Below are 24,040 nucleotides of genomic sequence, written 5' to 3' on the forward strand. Positions count from 1 at the left end.
AAATTATTTTCACATTCAGCACTCCTAGACCTAAGATGATGTGCACTGAAATACAGACATGCCTTATTACTTCTACACACACTAATGTCTTAGTACAAAGATGAAAGAATATTGAAATTACATCTCAATTTCCAGGTATCCTAAACTGTAACTTCCTTCTCTGCATTGTACAGGTTTATGTTTTAGGCAGCTGGGACTCTGGCTTTTCTGTTTCAATTCCTGTAAATCACATGTTTTCACAAGATTTATCTTAAGGTCTTAGACAAAGACCTGATAAAATGTCAGTGATTTGATTTTATTAATTATTCACAAGTATTTTAATGACATTTCATTTAGGTTATTACTGATCAAAACAAATAATGTGATGTTTATCTCATTTAAGCAGGAATTCAAAATCAAACACTAGCTCACTAATGTTAAAAAAAATGTACCCATGCTCATGTTTTCAAAGGCTATTTGGAGGACATTTTGTAAGGCCCAAACAGGTATGTTTGGTTTTCCTGCCTTGTTCAGAGGGCATCAGTAATTGATCCAGATCTGGGGTTAAAGCACTCAGAAGAGTACCAGCAAGTGTTCTCAGAAGTTTTCTGCTATCCTCATCCTGAATAAACGTACTAATCATTATATGTATCACAAAAAGCTAGACAATACTGAAATATTTTCTGTCCAACAAGCAGAAATAGGTGACAGACTAACACTTAGAACATTCTTAAGTCCTCTCTGAATTTATGCCTCTTTAAAATACAGATTTCCATAGTCAAACTGCTGATCATTTTTTATGTCCGTGAAAAGTTTCTGTCCATTCAGTGTATAGAGTCCAGACAATCGACATAAAATATAAAATAGAGAACTCCACTGTGGAAACTGGGAGAATAAACATTGCATAATGCCACATCAAATTGCTATCGGCCAAAAAACATTGTAGAATCCGGACTTGTGTATGCTACGTGCTCCAAATGAAGTCGCTTCTTCAAAAGGGAGGTTATGCAGCAAATGCAGAAAGTTGACACAGGAATCATCTGGCCTTACTGCTACATCATCAGTGACAGAGAAATGGCTTCTCAGATGTCATGTCAGGAATATGAATGGATGATATCTGTGCAGTCATGAGAAGTGAGAAGAACCACAAAAGTGTCTGGCTGTCCCCAGAGGGTGGTGGTAAATGGCTTCTTTTCAAACTGTTAGTCTGTCACGAGTGGGGTTCCCCAGGGATTGGTATTGGGCCCAACGCTGTTTAACATCTTCATAAGTGATCTGGATGATGGCACCAAGTGTACCTTGATGAAGTCTGTCAATGACACCACACTTAGTGGGGCAGTGGACACTTTGGAAGGGAGAACCACCCTGCAGGAAGACCTGGATAGGCTGTAAGAGTGGGCTAACAAGAACCTCATGATGTTCAACAAGGACAAGTGTAAGGTCTTGCACCTGGGAAAATATAAACCAGAGGCTGCGATCTACCCAGCTGGGAAGCAGCTCTGTGGAAAGGGACCTGGGGGTCCTGGTGGACAAGCAGGTCAATATGAGTGGCCAGCGTGCTGCTGAGGCAAAGAAAACCAACAGGATGCTGGGCTGCATCAACAATGGCATCACCAGCAGAGAGAAATAAGTCATTATCCCACTCAGTGTTTGTCAGGCCACACCTGGAATACTGTGTTCAGTTTTGGTCCCTACTATCCAAAAAAGATGTGGACAGGCTGCAGAGGGTCCAGAGAAGGGTCACAGAGATGATCAAAGGTCTGGGAAGATGCTAAAAGGTGAAAGGCTGAAAGAACTGGGCTTGTTCAGCCTTGAGAAAAGAAGACTTAGGGGAGACCTCATCTCCATGTTCCAGTATTTAAAGAGTTGCTACAAATACAGAGATTCCCTTTTTACAAGGAGTCACATGGAAAAGATGAAGGGTAATGGGTACAAGCTACTCCTGAGGAGATTCTGATGGGACACACAAGGGAAATTTTTCACAGTGAGAACAATCAACCATTGGAATAATCTCCCCTGGGAAGTGGTGGATTCCCCAACATTGGACACTTCTAAGATTCAGCCAGGCAGGGTGCTGGGTGATCTTGTCCAGACCATGCTGTTGCCAGTAAAGGTTGGAACAGCTGATCCTTGAGGTGTCTTCCAATGTGGTATTCTATGAGTCTACAAAAATAAGACAGATTCAGTGGAAAGCTTTATTTCTGCTATTTTCCTCAAAAGATTTAGGCTCTTTAGAAGTTTCTTGACTTTTGCTTCTTTTAAACACAAAGAAAAACATGCGTCTCTTAGAACTGCCTGTTTCTCAGACAAGAAACTATTGAATTCAGACAATTTCAAATATGCTGTTCTAGAGATCACCTGCATCTAAGCAGGTATTGCAATCTACTAATTTAGATACATATACACATTACTCCTACCATGCCCTCCTATCACCTTGCCTTCCCCACCGACTAGTCTCATCATTTCTTGGTTAAATGTCTAATATTGGACACCAGTCCATTGGGGGGTGGGACTGTCTTTGACCTTTTCACTCAGTCAGTGTTTACAGTACAGAAAATGCACTAGAAATAATAATAAATTCACTAAAATCATCTTCTATAGTCCTAAATCACCTCAAGGGGAAAACTACTACCAATATCGAAACTCAGCATCAGACAAATGGCGTGCTTTCTTGTTCGCTTGCAAAGGTTCATTAGATCTTTAAAGAAAATGCACCTGACAAAGGCCCTAACCAAGAGCAGAACCACCACAAGTATGGTCTACAGCTTCCTCACAAGGGGAGGAGGTGGGGCAGGTGCCGATCTCTTTAGTGACCAGTGACAGAACCCGAGGGAATGGCAGGAAGATGTGCCAGGGGAGATTTAGTTTGGACATTAGGAAAAGGTTCTTCACCCAGATGGAGGCGGAGCACTGGAACAGGCTCCCCAGGGAGGTGTCACGGCCCCAAACCTGACAATGTTCAAGAAGAGACTGGACAACACCCTCAGACACATGGTGTGAACTGTGGGGTTGTCACATGCAAGTATAGGAGTTGGACTCGATGATCCTTGTGGGTCCCTTCCAACTCAGGACATTCTATGATTCTGTGAAGCATGTCAGAATCTGCCAACATCCTTGCAGAAAACAGGATGGTGAGAACCTCCCAGCTCTGAGTTCCATAGCCTAACTTTCTCCTCCCCACTCTTCTTGATACCTGGGGCTGTTTTTTTCTGAGTTACAATTGGTGATGCCCAGCAGATCTCCCTGAGCTGCCCTGCTCACCCAGGGAGCAAGGTAGGTGTCCTGGCCAGCTCGCTCCTGCCAGTTCTCCAGGCAGGCTGCTGAGGCCGGGAGGGCAGGACCACACAGGCTGCCCTGAGCACAGCCACAGCGAACATCACCACTCTTGCAACACACTGGATTCCCACGTCTGGGGAGCTGCTGGTGTAAATAGGCAGTCACTTTTCATCCTTAGACTCTACCTCAGCAAAACATTTAGACATCAAGAAGTGCACGCTTAGACACATTGCTCTGCTGCAAAGCAACGCATTAAAGACTTGTTCAATCAGAGGTTTACTTAAAAGAGAAGTGGGTCAAAGTTTCAAGCATTTTGGTTTTTTTCTGGAAAGACTGAGACTCAGAAAACAGAGAGAACACCACAGGGGGAAAAAAACATCCACAAAAACACACACAAAGACCTTTTAATCCAACCAGAATCTTGTATTAATTATTTTAATACCCATTGAAATACTTCACTGGATATTGGGAATTGGTGTGAGTATGCAGTTGGTAAGCTTGTCCACGTAAAGTAAGCTTTAATTTGTGAAAAATCTGGTCTTTCTGATAAAAACCCTGGTTATTTTGCAGCCTCAAAATAAATTAGCTCTTCATCTGTCCCAAATACTCCTTGAACATCTTGGGTGAGCTGAAGGCTTCTTTTCCTTTTTATTTGTTTTACTCCTGGCATTTATAAGAGGAGACAAAAATCAGAATACTGATGTTACTTAACAATTTACGGTTTTACTTATCATAGACTTGAAAGTATCTTATATTTGCTATATGAGCTCTTCCATTCTTTTATATTTGTCTTATCATACACCACACATCATTTCATGGCTACAACAGCACATGGAATCCACAAATATCATAAACCATTTCTCTTTGTCTGCAAACTGATGTGTGTCAACTACAGTACATAAGATAATGAAACACTTCACATACTATTGGCAAAGTATATGAGCTGTTAAATATGGGACCTCACAGTCTTACAGCCAAACACCTGGCAAAGTTCAAATGAATTCCACAGGTTTGGTAAAAGCTGATTTTTCACCACTTATTCCATGTCTACTCAGAGGCATTTTAGTTGTATAAAAGTCAAATATTTATAGTTCAATGCCTAGGGAGGAGCATCTTTCCCATCAGCCTCCCCAAATGAAAAGCAACCCAAGAAGCATTGCTTAACATTCTGCCAAAATAAGCCTTCCTTGGAGGCTAAAAAGGTTGGGCAAGACCGCCATCCCACAACCAGCATTTTCTCTCCTGTTTTTGCCCAGTCACTGAATTCAACTTGGATGAAAAAGGTCTTTCTAAACACCTTCTGTTCAAAGCAAAACAAGAAGCTCTGTCACAAGTGAACCTGCTCATCCCTTCCTCTCTTCAATCTGAGAAGTTTAGACAGGCTGTATGAGTCACAGAAAACTTAATATATGAGTTCCTGGGTGTTCAGCCAAATAAATCCCAAATTTCAAAAGTCTTGAAGACTAACTTAACTAACTTAACTAACTTAACTAAATCTGTATAAGCATCTCTTCAATGAGGCTGCTTCTCCAACTTTAGAATGAAGGTTACAAGGCTCTTTCATATATATGAACGGTCTGCTCTGCTGGATCAAGTGCTTTGACATTCCTGTTTGACTTCAAAAAGTCTGCTGAGGGCTCAGTACAGCTGTTGTTTGCTAAATGCATACTAACATATGTGAGGGGTGTTTTTCCTAAAATAAACATTTCCATGTCTGTGGTACATTTTGTAGCACAGGTATGCTCACCCATAGCCTACTGTCACCTTGAAAGCAACATGCATGTCCATGCTGACAGAAAAAAAATTCTCAGAGATCTCATCTCATCTGCCATTATAGTTACTTGTAATGCTCTCCTGAGAATCCTCTTTTCATAGTTTCATTATTTTAAGACATAACCTTGTACGGAATAATGCATCCTGTCAAAACTAATATCACAAATTCTCTTAGAGATGAGGCACTAATGGATAGGAGGTGCACAGAAGAACTGACTGGATCCATAGCGATCTGATGAACTCAATCTACTTGAGCTCTGCAGAATAACATCCAGCACACTCTTGGGGGTTATTTAAAAACCTAGTAAGAGACTGAAAACATATAGCTGAGAAGGATCCAGTCCAAAAGCAGGAAAGACAAGCAAGGATAAAGACATTCAGAAGCTCTTGCATCTAGGACGGTGGTTAAGACAAGCGATAACCAAAGTTATTCCCCTCTGACAGCTGTTCGGTAGCCTACACAAAATGAAATTGTGGTTTCAGTGCAGTTAGTTGACAAATGTTTACATTATAGATGGAACTACGTGGCAAGCTCAGCAGAGAAGCTAAGCAGTTTTGCTAGGTTAACGCACCAGCGATAACAGGAGAAAGCATCCCAGTCCCATACTGCTCACCCCGACTCGACATTCATGGGGTCAGTCCAGGTCGCAGGCAAAGAAGCTGTGCAGGAAGTGCTTACACTTCTGCTATCTGCTTGCTCAGGAGCCAGACAATACAGCATTCCACACAAATGCTAAATTAGCAATGGTAGGCAATTTTTAAGTAATACAAACCTCTCCCTCAAAACAAAACAAAACAAAACAAAAACAACAAAAAACACAACAAAAAGAACCACCACTACACGTGGCAATTGCTTATATTCCTGTAGTCCCTAAACAATTTTATATTGCAAACTGGCCTTGAAATACGAATAATCCCCAAATCTCTGTGGCCTTGGCCTCCTTGAGAGCCAGTCTTGAAGTGTGGACTAACTGTTCTTGACTTCTTCCCCAATGAACACACACAGCCAGCCGGCTGTTACAGCATGGGTCTGTGTTTTTCACAGGTTTTGCTCCTATAAACCAAGCTTACAGTCAATGTACCCATTCTTTTAAGTGGTACGCTGGATAACTGGCAACTGAAACACACAAGGTTCAGAAGGGCAACACAGTTAATTGCTACCAAAATTCAGCATCCAAACTACTTGCTGTAATCCAATGGAGGGCTGCTGGTTGTCAGCTTGTCTTATAGCAAGATCATTTGAGAACCTCTCCAATGCACAGAATACTTGGTTTCAGTCCTGGCACCTACCCATCACCACCAGATGACCGCTGTGCTGGTCGCTCTGCACTCCCTGAATGAAGGCGCCCAATGAACCCCAGCCAGTGGCAGGGCTGAGTGCTTGAATTTGGTGGTCTTCCCAGTGCACTCCCAATCCCACCCGTGGCTCAGGAGCCCCATGGGACCACAGCCCTGTCCGGACATTGGCCACGCCGACCCACGAGGCTGGTGCCCCTGCCTAGGCACGGGGGCTGTGTCTGACCTTGGCTCCCCTCACCCGACCCCAACCCCGTCCAGAGGAGTGAAACTCGACAGGTTGCCCGCTCCGGAGCACACCGCCAGGCAACGCCGGTCCGCGGGGCGGAAAGGCGGCACCGGGAGCGCCGGGCTCGGCACCAGCGGCGGGAGGGCGCTTCCCGGGCGGGCGGGCGCGCCGGGGCCGCGGGGACAGCCACGGGACAGCCGCGGGACAGCCGCGGCCCCGCCGCGCCGCCGCCCCGGCCTCCACGCCAGCCGCCGCCAAGCCGTTGGGCCGGGCGGCATCTAGCGGCCGCTGCCGGCGCCGCCGCTCCCGCGAGGCAGGGGGGCCCGCCCGGCGCCGCCGCGGGCGGCCCGGCGGCAGCTCCGTGCCGCGGCGGGGGACGGGGCCGAGGCGCCGGGAGGGCGGAGCAGGTGGCGCCGTTCTGCCTCGTCGGCTGGTGTCGCTCGGTGGTCTCCCGCCCGGCGCGGGCGGCGTTTCAGCCGCGGCTGGGAGCTGCCTCCTTGCGGGTTACAATCCGCCGCGAAGTGGAACTTCGTCCTCCTAGTCAAAAGCGACACAGACGAGAACGCGGCACTCCGTAAGGTGCCTGTTCCAAGCTGTGGCCTGAATGGCGCCTGCCTGACCAGCCACTCCACGTACCCTCCTCACAAGTGCCCCTACAGTCACCGATGATGCTACCCACTCCCCAACACAGATCTCTTCCTTTCCCAGTAAAGTGATCAAACACTATAGGAAATAAATGTGCATGTATCAGGAAATTACAGCTAGTTAGCAACCATGCACAAAACTCCCGGGTCTATGGCTACGCCGTGGCTTTGGCGAGAAGCAGGACGGGAGCGTGAAGGGACTTGTGGCAGCGGGATGGGGTCTGGGGTCAGAAAGGAGACACAGTGCGTCCGTGCACGCTGCGGAGGGGGGTGGCTGCAAAACACAGGCAGTCAAACTGGAGATCAGACCAGCTGCAGGACCTGAAACCCATGCTCTCGAGAAGAAACAGCACGTAATGCTTAACGACGTATAACGCTCACAACCCAAGTTTGAAATCTCATCTGAAGGAGCAGCATCTCTACTAATCCGGTTCCCACTATGAGCAGCACCAGGGCAGTGATTCAAGGATGACTCGCAGGGAAGGCTGCCATGTCCTGACTCACCATCCCTGCTTCCTGCAGCCTGGCCTTTCAAGTCTCCGTCCCATTACCGGCTCCCGAAGTGAACCCTCTTATCGTGTGAAGCGCAGTGAAGTCACAGGCCCCCACAGACTGTGTCTATACATACTCTCCCTCCTCCATGTTTCTGTCTGGAAATTTGTTGCTCATGCTGTTCTTTTTTTCTCACTAAGATCCAACTAAAATTATTCATAAAATGAATCAGGTTTGGCAGTAACTACATGAATTGTGACAGTTTATTAAGTTGTTTTGTGCCTGTGGGTGCTGTGGTGCTGTGAAAAGGCTCCCCGTTAGGTTTTATTCGTAAAAAGTTGAAAACTCACCTTATAGCACTATTCCTGTCCAAAATGCAAGTCGAATGAACGCAGAAGTGTTTAGTTAAAATAACTCCCATTAGCAACAGCAGATTTGAGATAGAGATGCTACTCCCAAATGACAAAGAAGTGTTCTTCACTATCTCATTGACAGTGCCTCCTCCAAAAAAACACAGAACAGACCTATACAAGAACATATGCTGATACATTTCACAGTGAGAGGTCATGATCTTTTAGCTATAATCTTAACCAATTACCTCTGTCTGGTTTAGTCCGTTCAGGCAAACCTGATTAATAACTTCAAACAGCATTTTGCAAAATGCTAGCTCTAATCTTAAAATATATAAATCACTAAGGAAAACTACAGATAGCCCCCGAACTGCTATGTTTATTTCTGCAGAGACCTTTCACACAGCTCTACCCAAGTTCACTGAAGTGCACAAAACTCTAATGAAATAGGCGAAGCTTACTTAGAAGACATCTCACCCTAGCGAGGCTGTGAGCTTGCCTTGCTTTAAGGAGGTTTATTCTGAGACCACTTGGGCTAGACCTTCAAAGTCATTAGCAAGCAAATGGACAGAGAAGGTGGCTATTCTGACCACACCTGCAGTGCTAAGCAATTGAAATTCAGAGCCCTCTGCCTTAAAGCAATGGAAATTCAGATCCCCTAAAACAGAAGCTCTCAAAGCCTGGCACACATCTGGAAAATTACTTTGTAACAAGGAAAAGCAAGTAGAGACCAAAAGTTATTCATTTTCTATGCCAGTATCCGGGCTCTGAAGTACATCAAGCAAAATTTCTTGAATTTCTGCAAACAAAAGAATTCCCATGCTAAGCAATGAGGAGTAGGCAGACAGTCTCAAGGATGAAGAAAAAATGCCCAACTAACTATAAAAGAAAGAAAAGAAAACAAAGCAGAAATACGGAGAGAGAAAAAAAAAAAAACACACCACAATGAAATTCATTGTGGAAAAGTGCTGTTAATACAACTGCATTGCAACTAATAGGAAATAAAAAGATGCTGCATGAGAGAAACAGCAAATGCTAAAGATATCGAAGAGAAAGTGGCCACAAATTAACCATGAACTGGTGGGGCATTAAGGCATCTGGCCTGCAGTACCCAAATGCAGTTTTAGTTCTCTGGTCTATGCACCTATCTTAATAATATCCCAACTCCATGCCATGGGAAACCTCAGTGAGCACCAACCCCACACGATAATTTGGTCTTGCAAGAAGAAAATGCAGGTGCAGAGGCCAAAAGGGCCCTACAGAGCCCTTTGGCATGGTCTCCAACTATGCCAGTAGCTTACTTTTCTGGGAAAGTGCCTGACTGTATGCAGATGTAGCCATTGGTCTGCTTCCTCTTGAGATGCTCTCTAAACTCTTCTTCTGGCTCTCATTGCTGAGGTTACCCTGCTGGAGATCTCCCTAGTGCTGCCTGCAGCCTTATTTTCCATCCCACATGCTGGAAGGACCCCATTTTCAACATTTACTGTGGGTCTTTTATTTATTTTCTTTGGTCTTCCATCTCCAGTGCAACCAACATGCAAACAATTTAAGGAGAATTCTTTCTGACTGAGGGAAGGAACATAATGAAGCAGGGAATAATAGATATAAAATGAGCATCTGTGGCTGAGAAGGGTTCCATGTTGGGCAGACATAAAAACAACAGCAAACAAATACAAAATCAATCAACCCATACCAGAGAAATTACCGAAGACTACATGAGAAACAAGATGCAGAGGTACAAAGCTCAGTCTGTCCTGAGAAAGTCAGAAAGGCTGTTGACAAGGAAGTTTATCATTCTGTGTCCTGCCAACCTCCTATTACTGCATCCAGCAACCATCAGCCCACCCAAGTCCTGCTGTCAAAAGGGCTGTATGTTCTTGCTGACAAATGTAAAGAGTCGTGGAAAAAGATGTCCAAACCCCAAAACCTCACACACAGCACCTTACGTTTTTTGACTGTTATAAAACCACCCTGAGTAATTTCCAAAATCATGGCCAGACCCTAATGAATAATTTTTCAAAACAATGTAGTGATTGTTTCTGTTAACATGTTGAGTGTACAATTTTAATTTCTTCATTTGGAGTTACTGTGTGCTCATAGGCATTATGTTCCTTTCAAGAGACAGCAGAGAACAATGTGGCTGCCCTCACTTGGGGGGCATCTTCTGGAAGGAGGAGGAAATTGTCCTTTTCCAAGAGCAATTGAGCAACTTTTTGTGGAAAAAGTTTCTGGAGTGCAGAGCAGGTCAGACAGAGCAGAGAAACACACCAGGAGGAGGAGCCTGCAGCAGAAACAGGGAGAGGAGAGCTCTGAGAGAGGCAGAGAACATGTACACAACCAAGGGCCCAAGCTGATGTAAATACTTCTCCCAGGATGCTGAGAGGGTATTGTGAAGACTCTTTATGGTGCAGGAAGCCACTGAAAACTGTGTGCTGAGAAAAAAAAAAAACAGAACATAAGAACACAGTGGGTAATGGGGCAGAAGGCAGAAGTAGGTTAAGACTCTTTCATTTCCATTGTCTCCAAGCTTCTTTTAAAAAAAAATCATTGTTCTAGCTTATCTTCTAATGAAATCATGTTCTCTTTGGCAGCATATATACTAAAATTTGAATGATACAGAGAAGATTAGTGTGGCACCTGCACAAGTTTGTTCAGAGATGGGAAGGTGGAAAGAGGTGGGAAAGCTCCACAGTACAGGAAAAATATTGACATACCGAAACAAGTCCAGCAGCAGGCCACCAAAATGGCCAGGGGGCTAGAATACAGGCATATAAGGAGCGGCTTAAAGAAATTAGCCCATTCAGCTTGGAAGAGAGGAGGCTCAGAGGAGACCTGACTTCTGAAAATAACTGATATCAGGATACAGAGAAGACAGAGCCAGACTCTTCTTGTAGGTGCACAATGATAAGCAATGGGCACAAGTTGGAGCATGGAAAATTCTGATTAGATATAAGAAAAGTATTTGACCATTAACATGGTCAAATACTGGAATAGAGGATGTGGGGTCTCAATCTTTGGGCTGTCAGGGGGTTGACTGGGCATAGCCCTGAGCTACATGATCTCATTAGACCTCCTCTGAGAAGGGGGTTGGACTAGATGACCTCCAGAAGACCCTTCCAACCTAAATTCTTCTTCTATGATTCTGTGAAACTCAGCTTTCTAAGTTCAAGAGCTGATGTTTTTAGGTGGTCTTCATCTTAAAAGCAAGGTGCAAGAAAGATCTCTGTCAGAGATGCAACGCACCCAGACTGATTAAAGAAATTTCATGGCATTTCGGTAGCTATTACTCCTCCTTATTTGGATGGTCTGCTAGACACTACTGTCTTGGGCACTTGATTCACCAAGCTATTTCAAATCCCTTCTGTGTGTTTTACCTCTGTACCCTACTCTCAACCCATAACTTGCATCAGCACTAATCTTTATCCTATTGCTTATGCCCCAAGGATTAAAAAGATTTCTACAGGTAGCAGTCTGCATGATTGTAGGGTAATGAAGTTCAAGTTACAGTTTGTTCGCCTCCCCCCCAATTCTTTTTCCTAAAAGGCAATATATATCCTCATCCAGTGCTTAGCCTGTCTTCTATATTTCTAAATTATAAATGATAGTTACATGTTCACATCCACACGTATACACACATCAAGTCATGTGCATTTATTGTTTTCCATCTCATGCTTTCACAGAAAACCAGGCCTTCTGTATTTGCAATGCAGTAACCCAGCAGTGGTCCCATTCTTTGCTTTGCTGACCAGCTGTACCCCATGTGTCTCAGGAAGGCTTCCAGGCTGCATTCTCATTGAAAGCACTTACAGAGGACTACAGTGTCTCCTGCACAGTCTTTCACAGCCCTCCCTGTTGCATGGGTGGCTTTGCTCTTTGCATTAATACCAGGGACAGCCTTGTCACACTAGAAACACTTCTCTCCTGTGTATCAAAGTTTACAACATGTGAGAGGACACGTGAGTCACACAACTTGCCATGCCTTCCTTTAGTGCTGGCTTTTGTGTCTACAAGTAAGAGATTAATATTGAGAAAAGAAGTGAGAAGTCTGAAGTTCTCCTTTTAGATTTGCCACAGACTCCCTTCCAATCACTAGTAGGCTACTTCATATCCACATCTCAGCTCCACCATATGCAGGGAGGGGTGATTATAGCAATGTCACAGCAGAAGCCGTGACACATCCACAAAGCTCTTCGCAAATACAAACTGCACAAAAATATAAATACTTTTCTGTAACCCCTTCAAAATAAAATATGCAGAAACCAGTAATTCCTCACAGTTTCTCTACTGGCTTGGAGAAAGAAGTGGCCTCAATGGCAGAATGGTGAGTCTTTGCACACAATCTGTGATCTCAAACAAGATTCACCAGTTTAATGAGATACTGCAAGTTAGTCAACCATTTCATTGCTTTGGTCCCTTAGAAGAGTGCTAGGCATTGATTACAATCAGATAGTGTAAGTTATTCTGGTTTGTTCAGTACCTCAAGTAAGCAGCAGTCACTCCTCATGTGTTTGAACTCTGATGCCAGCCTTCCCACGCCACACCGTGTTAGACATTCAGACAACTGTGCTGATCGCATATTTCCTCTTGCTTTAATAGGCCTTTCAGGAATGAACAAGCATTCCCTTGTATACTACTATGGTTCCCATCACTTGATGGTCACACTTAATTAACCACTAGTTCAGTAGAGAGCCGGTTACACTTCATTTCATTAAGTGATTTCATGATCACCAGAGGTACACTGACAGCTCTGTTAGCTGCAGCGATGTAAAAAGGGGCAGCAGAGACAACAGTAACATTTTACAGCACCTCCTCATCAGTGATTTTCCAGGCCCTGCTCTTACAGAGTACATAGCTACTTACATTTCCATTCCCCTTTTTTTAAGCTATCTCAGACTTAAAGTAAGACAGACCATATCCTATTAGTAGTACCTTTAGCAGTGTTGGTCAGTGTATCCTTAAAGTCATCATTTTTTCTATCAAGTATATTACTGAGAGTTTCTGCGTCTGTCCTCCCTCCGTTAGGCTGCACTGTTCATGGCCAGCAAATCAGTGTGATTAAAGGACAATATCTCATTTAAAAATATAAGCAAGAATCAATCAGAAAATGATAAAAAGTTAAAAAGTTCTCCAGTGGGATAAACTGGGCAGTTTAAAAACACTCTAAAGTATCACATGATAGGAAAAACACCACCAAAGTTACATACGTTAACATAGGAACATGCACATTACAGGATAACCCCTGAAACAGTACATTTAAGCTGCATATCACAAAAAACTTCTCACAATAGCTGATGCTCATTCATAGGGATATGTAATGGACAGATGGTTTAATATTTCTAATGTGAAAGTATTTTTTTCTAATTGAATGGCGAGAATTTTTCATGGCTGTACTTCAAACCTAGATATAAAGGTCAGCCTGCCCATGTTTTAAGCCATATTTCAGTTTAAGAGAAGGACAAGTGTTAGGAAAATACCATCATAAAGGAGGGTGAGATGAAAGAAGTATAGATGCCTAGCGCAAACCAAAATCAATGCTACTGACTTTAATTTTTTGTGAAGCCCTTTATCTCTGTCACAGGCATATGTGTTCAGAAACTGTGAAAATCCATTTAAAAATTTATTTCATACAAAAATAGCATCTTTGCTGTAAACATCTAGTCTTTGGTTCAGATCATATGAAGAGGTAACAGAAAATGTATGACTTAAAATAAGCAGATGAGAAGAAAACCAGAAATATCTTGTGCTAGAGTTTCAAATGACACATCCACTTGTTACCCCTATTCCTTAGAGTGCTGTTCTATATGAGGATCATGAGAATCACACACTAATGAAAAGCTTCCTACAAATTTCATCTCTTTTCGCTTTTCTGTATGTGTTACTCTATTACGGTTTGTGATGAGACAGATTTGTCACTGGAGTCCAAAACATAAGGGAGCTACTTGTTTCAGGAGGTCCTGGCAATTCTGTTTCATGTGCCTTTATGAATTCACATCTATTCCAAAAACAATACCTCATCTAGCTATGGAACTAGGTAATAATGTGTGGAAAAATGCAGCATGCCATCCCCCATGCAGCTCACCACACAGTTACAAGAAGTTCCATGTAAATTGTGTGAGCCTTTCCTTAGAATTTGCGCTTGTTACTGACAAGAAGACAACAAAAAAAGCCAATCACAGAATGTTAGGGATTGGAAGGGACCTCAAAAGATGATCTAGTCCAATCCCCCTGCCAGAGCAGGAACACCTAGATGAGACTACACAGGAAGGCATCCAGAAGGATTTTGAATGTCTCCAGAGAAGGAGACACCACAACCTCTCTGGGCAGCCTGTTCCAGTGTTCTGTTCCTGCGTTGCTTTTCATAACTGGTCTGCACAAAATATTATTATAAACAGTCTATATTCCTATAACATTTCTCACATAGATACTTTTCATAGTAACTGTAGTGGATCTGCACCATTGTTCCAGCTTTAAAGGCAGAGTAAATGATATGCCAGGCATTTAAGTGACCTGTTCAAAGTTGTGTAACAAGTTACAGACATCCTGGCTGTCTCCCGTCCTCATGCTCTGCAAAGTACACCCCAAATACATTTTGTACGGAATCATTTAGCTCCAGATACTGTAAGCAAAAAGAAATTACATTACTCGGGTCTTAGTAGGGTGATATTTTGTGTATGCAATGAATCAAGGAAAAGGAAAACAGCAATGGGCTTTGAACCAAAAATGCAAATTCATGGCAAGGTCATTCAGATTTGGTTATCAAGAGAAGAAGAGATTCTTGCTGATTTAAGGGGAAATCACAAGGGGTTTCAAGATTAGATCTCTTGTTCTGCTAGCACACAAACCCTAATTACTTCAAGAAGAACTTTGCATTTTTTCAGGTAGGTGAGGCATAGATCAATAATAACAATGACCTTTCTAGTGTACTTATGAGCAAAAGATTATTAATTGTAACAGGATCTAAATAAACATCCACCTCTATGTCTCTTGGCTGGATGATTTGCAAAGCATTTCTCATCTTGCATATGGCATATTTTAACTGATCATTTAAAGAGCAGTTCTCATGTACCTTCATAAGTTTCTGGGTTGCCAGCTATTTGCATTGACTGGACACTTCTGTTTTAAAGTGCTGTGCATTCTTTGTGGTGCTAGAAAAACAACATTATTGATAATAAAGACAAGATCCAGCAGGGAAAACAGGAGAAAATCCAACAAATCTTCGATTCATAGGAGACTCAAAGCTGCATGATTCAAATACCAGAAATTTACTTTCAGGAATTTTGGCAAGTTTCTATAAACAGTAAACTAATACTATTTTTCCTTGGTATTCATTATAACAACATTAATAGTAGTGGATTTTTTTTTGCACATGTTTGATTTTAATACCCAAATCTGTGGGAATTCCTCTGGTATTAAACAGGACAAAATTAAACATCAATTACAAAGTCATAGATGAAAATCTAAAAGCATCTTTATTGAAAAAATTGTTCACTTTCCTTTATTGACAAACATCACTTTCCAAGGTCTCAAAAATTACATGACTCAAAAATCACAAAGAATTGTTTAATTTGTGCTCAATTTGTAAATATGCTGCTATATACACAAAAACCACTCCCACAATTTATTATGTTGCTTCCCCATTATTAGAATTATTAGTCCCATATCTCACTGCACATGAACTTAATTAAAAATGTTATCAGGTGGAAGGAGAGAAAGAGCCTATTCTAGGAGTAGGAGAAATTGAAAGAAATGTAGGCAGCAGAAAAGCATGTCAAGTTTCTCTCACTGAGAAGTGTGATGGGAATTTGGCAAGAGCCCCACAGTCAATAACTTTCTGTTATGTACAGTTCTCTCTTTCAATTTCTAATGCATGTAGTCCAATAAGAAAGGCCAATCCCTTGTTCCTCTCAGTTGCCCACGTCTCTGAAGGCAGCATTTCCTCGCAGTTAAACATACATATTTTAACATAAAAACATTGCATGGAACCATCCTCTTTTTTAACATGCAGATACTCAGAATGTGAAGATTTAGTCCTCACTGAAAGTCTTTGCCAACATAACTGCTGCTAATGGTTATGGCATTTTTTCATTGGAAGGCATAGACACAATGTGACAAGAGCATTCTTGACCTCCATTCTTCACATCAGATTTTATGTATGTCTTCCATAAACACGTGAATTCTTATTTTGTCTCACAAGCATGTAAATCAATGAATTTTGCAATCACCAAACAGCTGAAAAGACTCTGGGCTACAATCCCACATGTCTGGACACAACAGCTTTTAAGCACCTCTTCTCCAGAAGGGATCAAGTGGAAAAGCTCTGATTATTTTTTCCTAAAGAAGAACACAGGCTCAAAAAGAAGTGACAAAGACTAAGAACACATGCATGGCCTTGAATCCAGGGGCTGCTCACCTGCATCAGGGGCCTGTGTAGCCAGCCGGAGCCTGAGCCTCTCCTCCAGTGGCAAAGGCATCAGGTCCTTCCTGGTGATCACCCCAACCACTCGGTTCTTCGGGTCAACAACAGTGAGGTGGCGCAGCCCCAGGGTGCGAAAGATGATGTAGGTGCGATGCAGTGAGAAATGAGCTTGGACTGACATTGCTGATTTATTTACGTATGGCTCCTGTAAAACAAAGAGAGAAGACATAGGAAGAACACAAAAGTACAAGGGCATCCCTTGCCGCAGGGGTGGAGAGGAGAAGCAGAGGAAGGAGGCCAGGGAGAGAGGTATCAAGCTTGAGGGACAGGAGCCAATAAGAACATTAGTTCTTCTCTCCTGGTTCCCCATCCCCAATTATACCTAAAACATCAGGAAATACCATAGTAAAAAAACTCTTTCTTTTTTTGGTAAACCATTACGTTCACACTAAATAAACTATTATGACTGGAATGTACCCAAGTCTCACAGGCTAGAAAAGCAAAGTTGAGCTCCATTGATATGGTCAGAGTTCTTACTTGGAAATAGTCAGTGACCCCAATATTTATTAAGTCTTAAGACTTTTTATAGCGGCTATCTCATTACACAACCATTTATGACATCCTGTAGTATTTTGCAGCAAACGCTTTTAAGAGTCACTTCACATAGGAAGATACACTGTGAGGAAGAGGACAAAGAAAAGAATCATATCACTCTGAGAAGAAGAGGGCCTCCAAGTTCTAAACTCTGGTCACTGAAAACTATGAGGGCTATAACTGTTTCTTGATAGAACCAGAGCTGCAGACCATTTTATTGTTAACCAAGCTGGTTTTTATAGCTTATATAGGTGTTCACTAAGTTTTTACTTTTCACATAATTGTACAGTCTTCTTCTTACGACTTGGCCAGTTTCTGTCAAGGAAGATGCAGGAAGATGTATTATGCTTCCCAAGCATATCCTTTCCCAGACAGAGGAAAAATGAAGCAAAGAGATGATAAAATAATATAAATAAATGCACAGTATGGAGGGACCTGTCTCTTCTCCTTTCATTACAGGACTGATGAAATGTTCAAAGCCATAAGGAGGAAAAAAATTAAAGGTAAAAAGGTTTCCTTTTTCTATACCGCATATAATTTTGCTGTGGAACTCACTGCCACAGGAAACCATTAAGCCTGAGAATTCACAATGAGCATTTCTGTGGAGATCAAAAACAGAGCTTTCATGAGTGACAAAAACAGTTTGTTGGAAGGGACACTAAACTTTGTGCTTCGAGGATCACATCAGGTACTAAAAAGCTAGGTGTCAGTGTGAAACCTAACTGAGTGGAATATGTTTCCTATAAAAAGAAGTTGTGTGGCCCAGTGGCATGAGCACTGGATGGCATCTCAGCTGAACTGGCTGCTTCTCCTATGCATGACCTCCGCTTGAACTTCAGAAAGCCAGGTGTCCTCTTTCCACCTCAGTTTCCCCATCTATTGAAAGGAAACTTTTAAACCAAACTAAATTATGGATATCAGGAGCACTGTGGGTTTTATAACTTTTCTCTCCTAGCCATTCTCAACACAAGGAATTCAGACTGGACAGATCTCCAATTTAGTCCTATCTTCTTTACACATGAGTGAAGATCTTATATCTTTTTAAATAAAAACCATTTGAATTAGGGTCTCTCATCTGGATTTCACAGTGTGTCCCAAACTCAGTTTCAGTGCTGTAGACTGGAAATTTTCCAAGGCAGAATATACATTTATTTTGTTTATAATTTATTTATTTTAGGCCTTGTTCAGTATACCAAACACATTATTGCTTTTGGACCCAGTATTTCAGTGCAGTATTTAGGAAATAAATGTGGCAATGTCATAGCAGGGATTAAAAGAAAAAAAAAAGGAAAAGGGAAAGAAATATAGCTTTATTTATAAGTTGATGTATAGGCACTGTACTGTAATGGAGCCTAAAATCTCAAAAGCATTGCTTTATATTTGCTTTATAGGACTATAAGAGCCAAATAATGACATTTAAATGATCTATTCCATTAACATTGTATCATTTTGTCAATCTGGAATGTATTTTAATCAAAAGCCCCCTTGAAATGGTCTCCTTTGTTGTATTTTCTTTTTGGCTCATTTTATCAACATCTGTTATGTTTATACAATATGAATTAAAACTTCGGAATGCTGTTTGTACTCAGCTACTTTTGTTGAGAATGTAACATCCCGGGATTGGCAGTGTTTATGTAAATCAGTGCGGCTGACACAGCCATCATAAACAAATGAGAAAATATAACAAACACATTGTTCATGGAGGAAATGTTTGTTTTTAGAGTTGGCTTCAGTCTTACCAGATTGATGAAGAGTTGCTGATACCGCGGATCTGTAGTGTAGAGATTCAGCAGCATGGTCAGGCGCGACAGATTGGGCAGCTTCTCGACTGTTATCTGGAATAGGCAAGAATCCATTTCTCTTTTCTTCTGCACTGTGCGTTACAACCCAAGGTTCAAAAGCTTTCCAGTTTGACTCAAGAGAAAATTTTCTAGCAGAGCTCCACTGGCAGAGCTTGTCCCAACTTCATAAATTCTTTTGCCAATAAGACTTAAATTAGCAATTTAAAATAAAACAGTCTTCACTAACAAAAATATTTTTTTTTCCTTTAGTGTAACTGTATCTCCATTAAGACAATGTAAATTATATTGGCTTGAGGGTGAGGTTTTTCACACTGTGAAAATTCACACACTAAGTGGTAATTACATGATAACATAGTGCAGAAAAACACAACTAAACTGGCATCAGCCACCAGATGAGCTTCAGCCCTCTTCCGTAGGAATACCTGTTTGTATTCTGGCACCTCATCCCACACATAATTCCCTGCTCCTTCTCAACATTGTTTTACCAGCCAGATTTCTGTGTGCAGACCAAGCTTCAGTAATACAGGATGACTTTCCAGTTGTGGGTCTATAAATTGCTCAAACCTCCATTAATAGTCTTGCCTTGGTAACGCATGGTTTTCTTCTACCACACTTGATGTTTACTGTTCCTAAAAATCCTTTCGTCATCTATCAAAGGGAAGAATGCTACATGCTTTTCAAGTTTGAAAGCTTTTATAAACACTCGTCATTCAAAGAGGTGCTATCCCATACAGAATTAAATATTATAATAATTCTGCTACCCACAAAGAGGTTGAGAGAGAGAAGATTGGAACAGCCTATCTGAGCAAGGAATTTCTTTGCCAGCACTCTTGCACAACTTTCAGATTCCAAGTGGTATTATAGTTTATGACAGCTGTCCCCGGAAGGTCTCTGCTCATCCTTTAAATCATACCTGACCACTTTATCTCAACCGCATATATTACTTTATCTCTTCATTCATGGAGAGCTCATCCTAAATCATCTGATATACATGCTGATTAAACAAGCAAAGAGTTGAAAGAAAAAGAGTTTACCTTCTCATAGGAGAGAGGAAGAGAAGAGGAGAGAGACTCGTTGTTTGCCTCTGATTCAAAGATGTGCTCATTCTCCAGCAGCATGCACAGCTCTAACCTAAGGTTCACAGAAAAAATAAGGTGCAAAAGAGGGAGAGGACTACGTTCACTATGAGGGGCAAATTTTAAAAAGCAAGCACACAGTGTTTTACCATCAGATATGTGATGGATAGAGTATTAGTGGGCTGACCACATATTTCTATCAGCAATAGCAGCATCACACAGATGTTTTCTGGTTTACGTTTGGCTATAGGACATCAGCTATCCTACATGTTCTTCTTGACCTGGATCAACCTGCTTGTCAGGAACAGCTCATGCACTGTCTAGTTTGCACCCAACAAGACAATACAAATAATAAGCAAATATAGTTATCTGAATATAGATAGATAGACTGTTGTTTCTTCCCACATCCTTCTTAAATAACATGTTGTTTCTTCCCATATCCTTCTTAAATAACATCTACATTAAAGCATAGGATCTGCCAAAAATTCATGTCATTTTAAATCATTGGTAAAACCTCCTGTCACAGTACTGCACTCCAGAGTTAATTAAGGTATTTCATATTCTTGCTGACTTAGTCATATGAAAATTGATAGCTTTATCAATTAGTACATCATTTCAAACCTCTTTTGGAGTTCTCCCCTTCTGCACCACACATAAAAAGCCTTGACAAGCAATATATTTCAAGTTATCATTTATATCTTAGTGTTTCCTTGCTTACACAAGCACACACTCCACACACACACTATCCACTTCCAGTCTTTTAACTTATATTTATATAACAAACACCCTGGGGATGACCACAAAGCTTTTTGTTTTGCAACATAATATCATGTTAGCCCTGCTCTGTGATTACAACTAGGAGCTACTACAGTAGTATAAAGATGTGCAACACACTGCTAAAATGAGCTTGAGAGACCCAGAGAAAAGCAGACACAACCTTCATTAGGGCATCAGAGAAATAGAAATGAGGTACAAAGTGGCTTTTGTGACTAGAACACCAAGTTTAAGCTGGGAATTTTTCAGATAGATCTTTCCATATTAGCAAATATTTATTTTTAAAATAAAACTTCTTATAGGAATTTACTAGTTTTAAGATAATGTCTCTTGGGAAATATTAATTTGCATCAAGGTAAGATCAGCACTCCACAATAGAGGGCTTACACTAAGACAAGGTGCCTGCCAGCCCCAAAACCTGGTGGTGAGTGCCCTCCCTGGGGACAGAATATGGAAGAACTGGGTTCAAGCCCTTTTTCCACACTCTCCTTCATAATGAGTGCTTAGTGTCTATATATGGTACGTCTTAATTTCTCCTGCTGAAGGAGTTCTATGCTGAATAAACAGGGATCTGTACAAACAGGTCCTCCTGTTCCCCTTGGCTGCCCTGACCAGCAAGCTGTTTGCCGTTCTATTATTTTCTTTCCAGTCACCCCTTCACTATTGTGTACTTCTTTGTCCTGCATTTCATGAAGCTGGAACAAAACTGTAAAGAGTCAAAAAAATAAAAATAGTAAGCTTATGAAATAGTATTGGGCTGCCACATACGAAGATGTAACAATAGTTTCCAATGTATTATCTTAAACTGTCTGCAATTTCACGTTTCAGGTATTTTATATAGTTCACCTTTTCTCCAACTTAAAAACAAGATACTTTGGAAGCATCTTCCTCCACATTTTAGTTCAGATCTGGAACACGCTTCTGAAGGAAACTATCTTGTGACCTCTAGCTCCCGTCAGTTGGTTAGCAGCGCAGAGCAGTCACCTTTCTCCTGAAACAGTCAGCTATTTCACTCTGTAGATTCAGTCTCGAAATTTGCATTTTGTTAGTGCAGACATAGCCTTGGTCTCTCACCTAAGATTCTCAATGAGATTTATAAGTAGGTATGCTTGTGACTGGCATGTAGGTATCACCCTTTTACAGGTGAAAACCTGAGAGTGAAAAGAACTTATGGAAAATATAAGACTTCTGAAAAAAATCTCTGGCACAGCCAGGGATACTAGGAATCTGTCACCTGCTCCTACCTTTAAAGCACATCTCATTCACAGGACAAACAAGGAATTTAGTCTTCTTTATGACTATTGAAACTTTGTCTTAATTTAATATCTGACCAGCTTTGGTTTTCATAAAATCTCTCTCAGACTGCTAAGGAGACCACAATGCTGCAGCAGAGCTAACTGCTGAGAAAACTCTACTGAAGAAGTACTTTGCCCTGAGCTCATATCTCTCCTCCTGGGGAAGTCACTGCCTTGCCCTGAGCCTCTTACCATGTGCATGCCAGCATACAGACATGTCACATAGACAATTAATGGACTTGGGTTTGAGGACAATCATGAGAACACCCTAAGAACAGCATAGGCATGCTACAACAGGCAAGATCTATTCCCCTCAAGGCTACATTTGGAAGAGGAAAGGGAGGAAAATACAATATACTTATAACATATTCACTACAGCAGAAGACATGGAGAAGAAATGAATCCAGTCATGACCTATTAATTACATTTGGTGCACTATACACTTTGTTCTGCAGGGCGCCCTAAAAGTTCCCATTTTACAGTCTTTCACAAACAGGTTTGTAGTTGTTCTACATGAGGTATAAATACACAGATATAAATTCTGTGTCCAAGATCATCACATACAGCTCCAAAAAGCCAATTTCAAGGACAAACACAGAAATACTCTCAAGATTTTAATCCTAACATGAATATATAGACATTGAGTGCAAAAGTTATGATCCATCCTGATCCTTTGCCAAACTCTGCATGCTCAGGCCCAAAACACTGTTCAGGCCTGTCCATAGTCCAGACTTCACCATTTTCCACTTCAGTAGCATGGGCTGGAATTTAAAAAAAAGTAATAATAATTTAAAAAAAAAAAGAAAAAAACCAGCAACATTCACCATTATCTGAAAGAGCAGAAATGTTTGCTCATCACTAGTATGTTGGCCAGTTTTGGCAGTTTGCAATTTGCTCGGCACTACACTTAACTAAACTCAGCAGGGAGTCACTTAACAGGGTCTTGGGAAGTGTGAGAGAAATTTGGCTAGTCAAAAAAAAAAAAAGCACACACAAACACAATGAAGGAAACCATTGGAACAATTCTGATAAGAATCCAAGCCTATTAAAAACGGCCATATTCAGGAGAAAAATGAACATACATTATTTCATTTGGACTTCCAGAAGTCAGGCTTCAGAGGTATAACAACCCCACTCTTTGATGTTACATACAACATCCTTCCTATCACATCATCAAGCCTTAGAAAGCAGACCAAACATGTTTCTTGCACTATTTTGTGAGGTTTAACAGGAAGTGCTAGGATTCAAACTTGGACTCTGCAATTGTTCATTTACTCTTTATTTATTTAAGAAGGAAGAAAACTCTTAAGTAGGGAATCTCATTTCAAAGATACCCTGGCAAGGCACTGCAGTAGTTTCATATGCTCTATCTTTTATAAAGCATGCATCATGAAGATACACCTAATTAAGATAACACGTTATTATCCCAATATCCAAATGTCAGATTTGGCATGAAAGTCAGGAATGAAAAGTATCTGACAGCTGATTGTGTCACTCTTCTTGTGAAGATGGCCAATTATCTGAGGAAACTACAAATTCTAAATATTGGGGGAGTGACATAAAAGCAACTGCAGCTCCAAAGTAGCTGCAAAGGAACAGAAGGAAGATTAAAAGATGATGTCACTGGCAAAAGCATTCAGGACAGGAGTCTCCCAAATTGAGTGGATAAAATATCTACACAGTGGGGTTGGAGGAGAAGAGTAGAGAACCTGAAGCAACGTTTTTAGCTTGCTTCAGAAAGTTTTAGGCATATTTAACAGAATCATAGAATGGTTTGGGTTGGAAGGCACCTTAAAGATCATCTAGTTCCACCCCCGCTGCCATAGGCAGGGACACCTTCCACTAGACCAGGTTGCTCAAAGCCCCATCCAGCCTGGCCTGGAACATTTCCAGTGATGGGGCATCCACAGCTTCTCTGGGCAGCCTGTTCCAGTGCCTCACCACCCTCATGGTGAAGAACTTTTTCCTTATAACTAATCAGAATCTACTCTCTTTCAGTTTAAAGCCATTACCCCTCATTCTATCACTACATGCCCTTGTAAAA

At 41.6% G+C, this 24,040-nt stretch overlaps 1 protein-coding gene across 1 annotated transcript in view; it reads right to left on the reverse strand.

Moving 5' to 3' along the window:
* Positions 1 to 6,831: 6,831 nt before the first annotated feature.
* Positions 6,832 to 24,040, reverse strand: part of LOC308053278 (chloride channel protein C-like) — a gene marked incomplete at its 3' end in the record, with an annotated part of 89,099 nt that continues 71,890 nt past the window's right edge. Inside the window, 5 exon segments of the mRNA XM_080364134.1 lie at positions 6,832 to 7,090; positions 8,040 to 8,190; positions 16,450 to 16,660; positions 18,789 to 18,884; positions 19,886 to 19,982. Coding sequence (XP_080220260.1) covers positions 6,832 to 7,090; positions 8,040 to 8,190; positions 16,450 to 16,660; positions 18,789 to 18,884; positions 19,886 to 19,982 — 814 coding nt within the window.

This window comes from Nesoenas mayeri (genome assembly GCF_963082525.1).
Source record: "Nesoenas mayeri genome assembly, chromosome: 2".
NCBI lineage: Eukaryota > Metazoa > Chordata > Aves > Columbiformes > Columbidae > Nesoenas > Nesoenas mayeri.